Raw genomic sequence first — 13,063 nt, forward strand, 5'->3', positions numbered from 1 at the left:
GTGTTCTCTTTTTGTACGGAAAATGTCTTCTTGAACTAGTGGTACAATTGTTTTTCTTGGATCTTGTTCTTCTGACAACCAGATACTTCCTGCAGTTTTAGATCTTATTTAATTCACTACAAAATTGGTGGTGGGATAAATTTCTCTCAGAAGACCCTTTACTGCTCTGGCAATGCCTGGTTAAACCTGCTATTCTATTAAATCTTTTTAGAAGTTATTGAAATAGTCACAATATTTTTTTCTTTATTGTAGGTTTCATATATACTGGAGAAGTTGTGCATCGAATGCTAACAGCTACACAATATATTGCACCCTTAATGGCAAATTTTGATCCCAGTGTATCAAGAAATTCAACAGTCAGATACTTTGATAATGGTATGTAGTAGTCCTTCATAAATAAATGCGTCTGTGTCCCTTGATTCTTCATATTTTCCTAAATATTTTTGAAGGAAAAACTGAAGATTTTTTCAATATCTATTTTTTTAAACTCACAGGCTATTTAAACCATGTGGCTAGACATCCAAAAAACTTTTTTATCTAGAAAATGGTTAGCGAGTCATTAATTCTTTTTCCTAATTGGGAAGATTGCTGTTGTGTATCAAAGTACATGAACAAGCAGTGTGTTTTACCAATTTTAAAAGGAAATATCTGTCTTCTATATAAGTACAAGTTCCTGTTCCTTGAAAAATTATACAGAAAATACTGTCCAGCCCCTTGGCCAGAATGGAAATAAAAAGTATTCATAGAGTGCAATAACAAGTCTATACAGAAGCAGGGCAGGTATAAGGTTAATAAACCTGTCAAAGACTGAGTGTTCATGGACTTCCAGGATTGGAATCCAATGTGCTCGTCTATACCATGAGTTCTCAGCAGTCCCTTGTAGAAAAAATTGAAAGGTTAAAAGGCAAACTGCAACGTTTGCAAAATCAAAACTCTGTAAAATATTTCAAATGCCTTAAATGTGTGGACATTTTTTTCATGAACTCGGTTATAATCAATATTTTGAAAACATAACCTATGTGATTAAATGACATTCTGCTGCCTTACCTCAGGACTTTAGTGGTTGAATACAACATCACTTTTTCTTTATTCTTAATTTAAAACTTAGGGATAATATAAAAAAAATCTGTTTTTTTTTTAAATGTTCCTTGATAAGTCTGTACCATCCTTTGCATGGTTATGCACAGTGAATTAAAACAAAGATTAAGAACATGTCCAATAATACATCCTATTTTCAATCAGGCATGTGCATTTCTATTCTTCAGGTCCGGGATCAATATATATCCTATCACTATTTTAACCAAGTCATAAATTCTTCTTACATTCTCGTCCTTAGTTGTTAAGAATTCAACAGAGTTGCATGAGAACATCCTGCTCCTTGAATTGCCTAAGAAAAAAAATAACTGTTTTCATTTTTTACATCATCTGGGACCATGGCCTGAGATTTGTCATCTTTCCTGAGAGAATTAGAATATTCTGGGAAAGATACTATTGATTATCATTGTATTCCATACCAGATTTATTGGCTTCTATCACAGCATTGAATATATTTTTGAAATTTTACATTCCTCCTCATGCATAAGGTATGATGATCTTTTGGACCACAGGTACTTTGGGACAAAGAATTTGCCATCTTACCCCACATTTTTTAAAAAGTGTGAGTTGTCTCTTCAGCTCCTTATTACTTATTCATCTCTGTCTTATCCCTCTGGGCAAGTGTGCTGGTTTAGAACTGCATCTGTATTGGACAAGCACAGAGTGGGGTGATCTGTCCAAGTCTCCATTGTGGAAGTAATTGCCTACATTCACATGAACCTACACAAGTGTCCTTGGGAATAAGGAGACAGTGTTTTGGAGGAAGCTGACCCCTGCTTTAGTTTGGTATTCTGAGGTGCACTTCTGGACTGGCAATAAAAGTGTCTATTTTTGCTCCAATAATTTTAACAGTCCCTCTACATTCCTTTAAAATGAAATTTAGTATAGTCCAATAAGCATTAATAATTAACAGTTAATAAATTTGATCACAATAGGAAAAATGCAGAGACAAATGCTCAAATAATGAGCATGTGCTGTATTTATGAAAGACACATGGGCCAATGATGCAATCTACTTACTGCAATATGCACCAAAAATTTGCATGCTCATAGTTCAGTGACATCCTCTGACCAGATATATTAATGCAAGTTACAGCTCTGAAGGCCTGTAACAAATAATATTTCAAGGATATATTAAAAATGCATTGAGCTAGAAGCAAACTGAGCTACCCTGAACACTCTGCAAGAAACAAAATTAAAGTGTTGTGAATCAAAGCACATAACTCCCATTAGCACCAAAAGAATAGTATGTTAGATATGGCATATAGTCCTGGAGACAAAAAAAAAAAAAAAAAAAAACATTTTCAGTAAACACAGCTCTGGTGATAAGTAAGTGTCTTTCAGCCAAGCTGCCTGAAAGTATTTGTGACCCTCAACATCTGTACAACATGCTCAGAGGGTATGCAAGTCACTTGGGGTACATTTTTATTCCAATAAGTGGATATTCAGCAAGAGAACTCCTGTGAATATTAACAAGTCGCTTACAAGTAAATCTCTGCACACCAGACTTAATATTTACTCCAGCTATGAACTGTGGTTTTAATTCAAGCTACATTTATTTATTGCCAGTTCCTAATATTTTTCAACTTGCAGAGCCTCAGCAAGGGCTTGCACTGTGCAGAAAAAAATTAACACTATTTATATTAATGTATAGTTAATGGAAGAATATGAGTTCTTCAAGTAATAATTTTCACAAAACAGGTAGTGCTATTAGCACTTTGCTTTTCGAAGTCTTCATGGTGTATATATGTAAACACATACCATATGTAGATAGTGGAAGAAAATCCATGGAGGTACACCTGTGAATGTTGGATTTTGTTTCAGAGATTCTTGGCTCCTTATGCATCTCCAGACAAGTTATTTGGCCACTCTTGATTTAACAGACTTTCGTGTGAGTAGGTGAGGTAGTTATTTGTGGCACTGTGATGTCTACCCTTAAGAAGATTTCATCTGCAACGTGTGTTTGTAATATCTTTGGCTATTCAGATGCTGGGCTGAAAGTTGCTAAATAGAAAAATCACTGCTTTTTGTTTCAAGTAACTACAGTTAAGTACTTTTCTTACAGTGAGTTAATATTTTTCTCACATTTTTTCTTCCCTCTGCCTCTCTACCCCCCCTCTGGGGTTCACAGGCACAGCACTAGTTGTCCAGTGGGACCATGTTCATCTGCAGGATAATTACAACCTGGGCAGTTTCACTTTTCAGGCCACCCTTCTCAATGATGGGCGTATCATTTTCGGCTACAAAGAAGTAAGTTGGGTCAGAAAACTTTCATTTGAGTAGAAAAATCTCTTTTTACTTGTCAGGAATTTCCCCCCCATTTTTGATGGATGTTTTTAAGTTCAACTGCATAAGACCATTTCCACATGTTGCTTTTAAGTCACCTATTACGCAGAAAATTACATTTTATTGCAAAAGTGATGTTCAAGTGATGGATTTGAAAAACATCAACGTGGCTCAAATGTGCTACTCCTAGATTTCAGCTGGCCCATTTTGTATGGTTGTAAGTGTTGGTTGTTAGCAAAGTCTTGATTGATTTGTAGATTTTTTTGCAGCTTTGAAATGTAGGGCAATATTCTCACTTTGTTCAACTAACTTAAATACTCTAGCATCAAAGATTAGTATTGAAAGGCTTCCTTTCTTTTACGTTTTCAATTTCTTGGCAGCTCAAGTACTTCAAGGTCTAAATATTTCAAATATTAAATAACTATTTTGTGTTTTCTGTGAGGCTTTCTATTTCTTTGGTGATAACACTGTTTAGATAGAAGCCATTTGGGTAATCTTCTTAGCTTCAGTATGTTGCTGTTTCAATTGGGATCTTGTGCATTTTCCAAGTCTTTTAGAACTTCAGTTGTATATTTCAAAACTTTTGATGAATCTTTCTTAATAACTAGTTCTAAGGCTATACCTCCAAGGCAGTTTCCTGCAATTGAGCATCAAAAAGTGGATAAGCGTAAGTCTGCAAAGACAAGGAGTGCTTTCTTTCATTTTAATTATTTTGATTATTTTAATATTTTAATCTCAGTTTGGTATGGAGAGTGTAAGAAATTGTAACTTTTCCTTGAATACGTAAATGTATTTTTATCCTCCACATTAAAAAAAAAAAAAAAAAAAAGTTACCAGTGATATGACTTATTTTACGGATTCGGGGAAATCTGGTTTCTCTTCTCTCTCTGCTGCAGACCAATTGTGTGCTGTCAGGCTCAGTTGTCATGCTTGTGTCAAGGCCATGTACCTGAAACAGTGCTACTCTCCCCTTCATTAGAAAGCTAGTGGCAGTCTGGGTTATTCTACTAGTAGCATTAATATCTTATGATAAATATCTTTGCACCTTGCTAACAGGATTGCTGCAGAATATTCTAACTGAATTATTTTTGTAGATGAAAGAAACTTCTGATATGCCCATATACCTGGTTTTCCTTTCTTATAGAAGATGTACTGATGTCTCTGACTCTCGGTTTGTTTCTGAACATTATGTGCCATAGTACTCAGCAATGCACTTTATTAACATGTTGACTCCAGCTTCAGAAAAGCTTTGCTCTGGTTACCAGAGAGGAGCCTGAGCTTCATCAAATGACTGTGCACCAAAGCATCTTTATCTCCTGTTGTTGAAACCTTTTTAAAGGAAGAAAAACTTCTGAAGACTACAGAAAATGTCCTGCCTTCAAGGCCCAGAGAAGTGGGGAGCTACACTACTTCAATTTGTAATTTTAAGATAAATTTGCTAAGAACTATTCATGAATTCTGACATCCAAGTGGTGGTGTTATGAGAAAACTGCTGTTCCTGGCTATCAGATCCTCAGCCCTTTCTGTCAATGTCTAGGACTCTGCAAAATGAATCTAATATTGGTGATAGAAGCTGCTGCTCTAAAATGATGGTATCTTGTGTTCCTTTTGCACAAATGTATGCAGTGATGCTGAATGCCAGGCATAGAATATTTTCATCATTTAGGAGGATGGGAGGAAATGGGTCTCTTCATTAGCAACTCTGCTATATGATGTATGGATAAACCTAGAAAGTTCTATGGTAGCACTGGATGGATTTCTTGCTCTCATTGTTTCTACTGAGTGCTTCCTCCAGACCTTGTCTGCTTTACAGGCATAGGTTGTTATCATAATCTGTTTCAGTAATCCTGAGACACAAAGAATTGGAATTTGCAAATATGGTAATCTATGGCTTTTTTCCACTGCTCAGCTATGGAACCTCTCAAATTCCCTGCACAGTACAGACTGTCACAAATTATTCTTGTCCTGAATGAAATTTCTTTAGAACTACTTGCACACATTCAAGGACAGAGACTTTTTTAGGACAGTAGTTACATACTTATTGTCTGCAAACAATTTGATAGTTTTTGTGAAATCTCAGATCATTACAATTATATATATATATATATATATATTTCACTGGGACTTGGGTAGTTAATTTGGAGGATAAGATCTTTAGAAGACTACATTCGCCACGTGTCTTACTTCATTAAAATTACCTCATTTGGGAAAATGAAATAATATTTCCAATTACTGATCAAACACAATTTGTCCAAAGACAAAAATTGAGACACTTGTAAATTAAATCTTAATTCCAGAGTTTATGCACCTGGATAGGAATTGATTTGGTTTCTGAATCCAGTGCTTTCTGAAATCTTCCATTCTGTAATAATTTCTCTCGCTGGTGAGTCATATTGTCACGGTCCCCATTAACTCCAGTAAAATTACTGATGTGAGTGCTCACTAGCATGAGTGAAAGTAGGAAGGGAAGATTTCTACCATCCTTTTGGCGCCACTTCATGTTAACATCACATTTCATCAAAAATGACAGTGATCTATGGCAAACCTGTGAGGTCTTCACTGCATTGTCATAGGGGGCTTTCAAGCTGAAACATCAATGCAAGACATGTATCACACAGGTTGCCAGTAATATGATAAAGCATCCCTCAGGGACTCTGTGAATGGCAGTGGGAGTTTATCCTGAAGAATCTACTTATAGAATAATTTTGATTATATATTTAATGAAAATACAAATACAAACTAGATTTTACCTTTTATTTTATGATTTATTCAAACTATTTGAGACTCCCTCTTCATTTCCTTCCTGCTTCCAAATCACACTTGCTATCTCATAAAACTGCTGCTGATAACCAAAGCAAGGTCTTGGCTAGTGTCTGCTGAGAGTCAGGGAGATCTGTCCAATCTTCTGTGTTCTGTAGTTTGCTTAGCAGAAAACAGTCTGAAACACATAGTTCTTATCTGAGATCCCTAATAGATTCTAAAAGAAATAAAAATGTAGAAAAGGAGCTGAGCCACAAAAATTGTGAAATCTGGAGACATCTGAATATCTTTCAGAAAAACGAATGAGTAAGTGAAGTAGCTATGCAGTCAAGTTTTGAAAATGAGAAAACTAGTTGAAATGGACAAGATTTAGTTTGGTATTTTGTCTAATTCTTAAATGCTCTGCAAAGGTGAATTTAGCCCTACTAAAAATCTTAACTATTGTGTTTGCTAATCTGTTTATCTGGTATTCTTCCTGTACATGAATATTGGATTCAGTTTAGCATTAATATCAGAATGTCAGATAATATTGGCATAAGGTCTGAATTAATACCAGCATAATATTAGAATGAATATCAGCACTGAATTATAGGGGATTATTCAAGCAGTTTTTATGTACTGGGTACAGTTCTTTCTGTTCTTTTTTGGAAAGAAAATATGGCAAGGTCCAAAAGCAAGTCAAATATTTATTTATTTCCCAATTTAGTTTGTTTAACATGCACATATCTTCATCTTAAGTAACACTTTGTTTACACCATTAGTCGGTGTTCTGGCAAGTGTTTAATATGGAAAATACTGAAGATACTGAACAATCTATCCAATAGGAAAAAAAGAAAGAAAGAACATTTCTTGCAAATGAATACTTTTGTATAATTAAAAAATACTTTTTTATATTCTATATTTCTCAGAAGTTCAGTTTTTTTTTTTTTAGGAGCTCTTTTTTCTTCTTGAACAATGTGACTATTCATTATAATCTTTTCCTGCTAGTGCATAATGTTCCACATGCTTTGTTTTGTTTTCCTCCATGATTTATGCAGGACAAATTAGGCAAAGGTACCAATGGCTTTGTTAATGATTTAGGATATTTTTCTGAATTTCACTCTCTCAAAGGCTTTCTTTGTTCATTTAAATAGTAATGAGTCCCTGTTTATCTGGAAACCTTTTTAAAAGTTGAAATGCCTGTTCAGTTTGCCCAAAATGTGAAGTAAGAAAATGATTCTGAGACTTAGTGTTCCTTTCTACTGTACAAGTAGGTAGAAGTGAATGTGTGTGATTATTTACTGGCACTTGTATAAAATTGATTTTTCTGCCATGTGTGATAGAATATATTTCATTTTGAGGTTCCAGGCACTCCAAGCCTCCAGATTGTTAATAGAAAATTTAAAAATTGAACAATCTGAACAAATATTCTGCCTGTATTATACATCTTTTGCACTTTTTTGTCTCTGTTATTACTATTATCAAAAATATTAATATGGAAGTAGGATCTTTGGTTTTATGAGGTGTTCAGTTTATTCAACTTAAAACCCCAAAATAAGTTTCATGCAATTTGGTCTTTAATTAATATTTGTTGAGGAAACTGGCAATGGAAATCCTATATAAGTACTATTGTATTCCTAATTATTATTTTGCAGCTTACTCTGGCTCTTATCTTTGCCTCGGGTTTGATGTGGGGCAGTAATTGCACCCTGCTTACCATCTCCTTCAGAATAAGGTCAGAGGCCATTATTTTATTCTTTTTTTTTTTTTTTTTTTTTTTTTTTTTTTTTTTGAAGAGTAAGATTCTGACTAGCCCTCAGAGAAAGTTGAAAAGAAAAAATTGGGGAGTTCTCAGATGGAAAATACTGTCTAGATTACTGTTCCTAAGGAAGAATGGAATTCAGCGTAAATTCTAAGTATTCTCCCTATTGTTGAATTACTTAATCAGTAATAGAGATGTCAGTGTCCCCAAAGCTAACATGCATTTGGGAAGCTCACTCATATACCTGTGATTTACACAGTACAAGAGTTCATATTGTTGATGGTAGAACCAAGATATATTTTGGAATGATTCTAGTTAAAATCCGTCATCTGTATACAATGTTATAAAACTCCTTGCTCAACTGTTCAACTTGTCAACCTGTCATGACATGTCTTGTCATTCAAAGGAGAGATTCAGAACAGTAGCTATTTGCTTACTAACTGTGTATGGATGTAGTTTTCAATAAAAAAACATGTCACCACAAGCTTCCTGTCAAAAGGGTGTATTCTCTAAACAGACATAATATGGTAAATGTCCACTTTATCCTTTCACCTCATCGAAAAGACTTCACCTGTAAGCTCAGTACACTCATCACTGATAGACTTAAATATTTGGTTCTGTAAAATCAGTTATTTCCCCATACTATAAGAATAAAATATGCATTTGAAAATGCAGATTTAATTACACTGCATTTTTTCAATAGTTTTTCTTAGGTTATGGATTACCTTCTACTTTACATTTTTGCTCCATATGACTACTTGCTTGACATAAGTTATATCTCAGTTTGAAGAGCTGGTTACACTCACTTAACTTGTGAGACTTCCTTATCTTACATATTTTTTTCTGCTTCTAAAGCACATATTCAAAATTTCAACAGCATTTTAAAGTTATTGTCATCTTTCCAACACACTTTGCAGATCACACACCTACCTGAACACCAATTCCAGCTTTATTTTGAATCTCTAAAACTGATTCCTTTCTTCATTTGCTTCATTTCCTTCCTAACTTGAAAGAGAAATAGTCATTGCATTCTTCACACCAATGCATTTTCTGACTTGATTTTCAGTGTTTTCAAAATCTTTCAAGACAGTTTCCTCATTGTTAATATATATATTTCTCTAAAGTATTCTGAAATTGTGAATAATTTTCCCTTATTTTGTTTGTGTTCATACTAAGGAAAATTTGTAGACTTGTTGTGAACTCTGTAAGTCTTTTATTTTGAGGACTTTGAAAGTATGTCTTTTCAACCCTCATATATCATATTCTCCAATATCTGCATCAGAGCTAAGCTGATACAAGTTTATCTAATAGTTGATACAAACCAGGTTTAAAATGATGTAACAATAGCAGTATTACAAAACTATTTCTTGTAGATCAGGCATACAAGAAGCTCCAGATAAATGCAGCCAAAGCAGTACAAATTCACAGATTGTAGAGAAAGTAAAATAATTTGAAATTTATGACAGTATTTAATTTACTAAAATTTACTTTTTATGTTAATATTCTCAAACTTAACTTTTCCTAGCCTGATTCTAGTGAAATCAAAGCTAAAGGATATTTTGGGAACAAGGAAAAGGAAAAGCAAGCTACAGTTCAACTCAAATACAAGAAAACATACCATTAGTTGGCAAAAAGACAATACTGAATCCTCATTCACTGGATTATTAAACAGGTTTTTTCTTTAAATTTTATCTGATAAGTGAAAAACAGTGGCCAACAGTATAGTTTTGTTAATTTCACATAGATAAACCAGAGTATAGTAATAGATTAGCTGAGTTAGCACCTTGCATCTCAGTCTGTTACATCTGATCCAGGTTCTTCTGTCTCCAGTCTAGTAATTCCTGGTTAACTATTGGGTAGCTTTGAAAAATAAAATATCCAGCTGTGATTTGAAAGCAGCAGTGGGTAGAGCATGATAATTTCTTTTGGTAGTTTATCCCAATGGTTAACAACAATCAATCGTAGAAATCTTATTCTACTTTGAAACTATGTGCAGCTTTCAGCTTCTGGTTGTACCTTTCTGTACTGAAGGAAAAAACTCTTTAGCTCTAGAGTTATTTCTCCCCATGGCAGTACTCGTTCATGGTAATCAAGTCAGTGTTCCATTTTCTTTGGAGAAAACAAATCAATCTCTTTAACAGTGTTAATGGCAATTGAGAACTACAGAAGCTTTCAAATGATTTTTATGATTCTTTTGATCTTCCTTTAGTTTTCAGAATCTTTTTAAGAAATAGACCCTCCTAAATTCTATGTAAAACTTCAGTAGTTATCTAATGTGCATAAATATAAAGCAACAACCCCACTCTTAGACTGTATTTCTCTGTTTATGTAATCAGATATCACATCAATTAAGTTTCTTGCTCTGATTATTCCTCTGAAAGCTGGAGTCGCTCATTCACTACCATCCCAAAAGTTCTTTCAGAACAGTTGATTTCCAGAAAACAGTCCCCAGACTTCTACTTCACACTTTGTTATATAAGCTGTAACTTTCTAATTTTCACAAGTTTTAATTTGCTAATTGATCCAAATATTTCACTATTTTTACTCTGTGGGTATCGTCTGAGGAACTGTTAGGTAGTAAACGTATGTTTCCTCCAGACTTTAAGAAAATCTTGCATACTAGGTCTGATGCCCAGACAGCGTACCATACTATAAAAACACATTACCAGTCTAAGCTGATCCTTTGGTGATAGATCAGTTTGTGATTAGTCTGATTAACCATATTAATATTATATACATTTTACTTGTCACTAAGTAAAAACCTTACAGAATGCTAGTATACAATTCAAATATGCAATGATCCGCCAAAGCTGCAGTCTTCTCCAAAAAATGAAATAAAATTTCATAACACCTACTTTCATAAAACTATTTTACTTGGCATCAATATCTCTGTTCTATAAAGCTGGATTAGTAGATAGCTCTCTAAGTCCTTTTATTCCTTTCTATAGATACTTGCAAGTGAATATCTGACATTTTCCAAATTTTCTAGAACAATTTTCCTGCTACTCCAAAGTATAGTCATCAGACTAAAAATATTTTCAAATAGATTGTAAAACTTTTTTCAGTGCAAGTTACCTGAGGCATAAATTTTTATCTGTTCATCCCAAACTGAACTTTTTATTCAAGTGTTAATAGCAGACAAGAGGTAATGCCTCTTCCATGTCTGATACTAGCATCTCATACCAATTGATCTTCAACTGGGGGAAATAAATTATTATTTCACACATCATAAAACTGAAAATTCCTGCTCTTTTCTCTGTCATTATTAACAATATCCCACCTCTAAGTTTTGATGAGAATATTGTTATATAAAATTCTAAATGAAGTGGGACAAAATAAAATTGAAAACTGTATTTTCAATCTTTAATACATTCTTACTCATAATAGGGTGTATTATATTACATACAGAATATGGCCTATTGTATTACATACTTATATCAAGTTACAGTGGCGAAGTGTTCATTCTGAAAATACTGTTAATTTTAGGCTCAATTTTTTTTTTTAATTCAGTTGTTCATGCGTATCATCCTTTTTTTGTCTTCCAGATTCCTGTTGCTGTGTCACAGATAAGCTCAACCAACCACCCAGTGAAAGTTGGACTATCAGATGCATTTGTGGTCGTGCACAGGATCCAGCAAATTCCCAGTATGTAGTATGTATTCATACTAATGATTTGGAGGTCGAGAAACAAATATAAGCTGATTACATTAAGGATGATTAGCAACACAACAAATTACTTTCCTAATTTCAGCTTGTTAATTCAAGTGTAATTTTATTTGCATGGTAATTCCCAATGTGCCTTTCTCTGTCATTGTTTCGTTTATGCAGATAAAGTAAGTAAATAAAACTAAACAACCAGCCAAATAATGTAAACTTAAACTGTTTACTCACAGAATTTGGGATTCCATAAGATACTCCGTCTAAATTATCTCTCCTTATTCATAGAACTGAAGAAACAGCCTGTTCAGAAAAATCATCTTGATCAAAATGAAAAATAAAAACAGTATTCAGGCTGGAAATTCTTGATACCTCTGAACTTCAAATTCATGTATACATAAATGCCATCTTGGGCTCAATTTTGACAACAGAAATGCAGATGACATTTAATTTTACCTGACATTAGCTGTACTGTATATGAGTTGACTGGAAACTAGGAGTAGGAAATCAAGTATGATTTCCTTAATGCTTTGTTTTAATGTAGTGTGCTCAGACTCCTTTGAGATTGTGTAGCCATTGGAGAGCATGCTTGCTTTCAGTGTGCTGTTTTATTTACAGTTTTGAAACAAATTTGGTAGATTCAATTTTTGATGATTTTCTAATAGCAGGGTGCAAATGGATGGAACTGCAGTTGAGCCAGCCTCCTTGACCTGAGTACAGGTTTGCTCTAAAGAGTATTCTGTGTGTGTGAGGTGTGATGCAGATGAAGCTGTTAAAGACTGACCTGATCCAGCTCATCTTTAAGACAACATGCAAATAGGGCTGATACTGAAGTTGAAAATACAGTTGCCTCTCTCAACTCATTTAAACAGTCTTAGGTATGAGGAAGAATAATTTTAATGAGGTTATCCTACTACGAGAAAATGGAGAGTTTTAGCTTGTCGTGAACAGCATAGCGTAAGAGTGGTTGGGATGTCCAGGTTTCACTTAAGAGATCAGAACTTAGGAGAACTTTAGTTCTGATACACGATAGATGTGATGTGCCTATGGACGGCTGCATAGATTACTTTTGAGTACTTAGGAGTAAATGATTCTAGGCAACTCATATTAGCAGTTTAAGCAGGATTTGTAACTGAATGATCTGAATATGCAAGTCTTCAGCTTTCACAAGCTACTCAAAGAACTTTTTTAACATTTACATATTTTTAATGTAGAATATCTGGTGTATGTGAATCTTTATTCTGATTTGAATATTTCTGTAGAACTATATCAGACATGCATCTTGTTTTACTGGTAATACAAAGAGAAGCATTTGATGAAAACATAGTTATTTGCTGGTCTTCTTTTAGTATGTCTATCAACCTTTTTGCCATATGACTCTATTTGCTAAGTGAAGTGAGTCAATTACCACGAAATCTGTATAGTATATTGTCTTACTAAATTACATTAAGGAGTGATAGATAAGAAAAATAGAATGTGTATATGGAGTCATGGAGTCTTAAACACACTACTCAGCAACTGTTTT

At 34.0% G+C, this 13,063-nt stretch overlaps 1 protein-coding gene across 1 annotated transcript in view; it reads left to right on the plus strand.

Moving 5' to 3' along the window:
- PLXDC2 (plexin domain containing 2) overlaps positions 1 to 13,063 on the plus strand; it is a 238,889-nt gene that overhangs the window by 174,808 nt on the left and 51,018 nt on the right. The window contains exons 5-7 of the mRNA XM_031614427.2: positions 253 to 375; positions 3,226 to 3,344; positions 11,427 to 11,526. Of these exons, the coding sequence (XP_031470287.2) occupies positions 253 to 375; positions 3,226 to 3,344; positions 11,427 to 11,526 (342 nt within the window). The remainder of the gene's footprint in view (positions 1 to 252; positions 376 to 3,225; positions 3,345 to 11,426; positions 11,527 to 13,063) is intronic.

Source organism: Phasianus colchicus, chromosome 6 (assembly GCF_987193195.1).
Source record: "Phasianus colchicus chromosome 6, bPhaCol1.hap1.1, whole genome shotgun sequence".
NCBI classification, from domain to species: Eukaryota; Metazoa; Chordata; class Aves; order Galliformes; family Phasianidae; genus Phasianus; species Phasianus colchicus.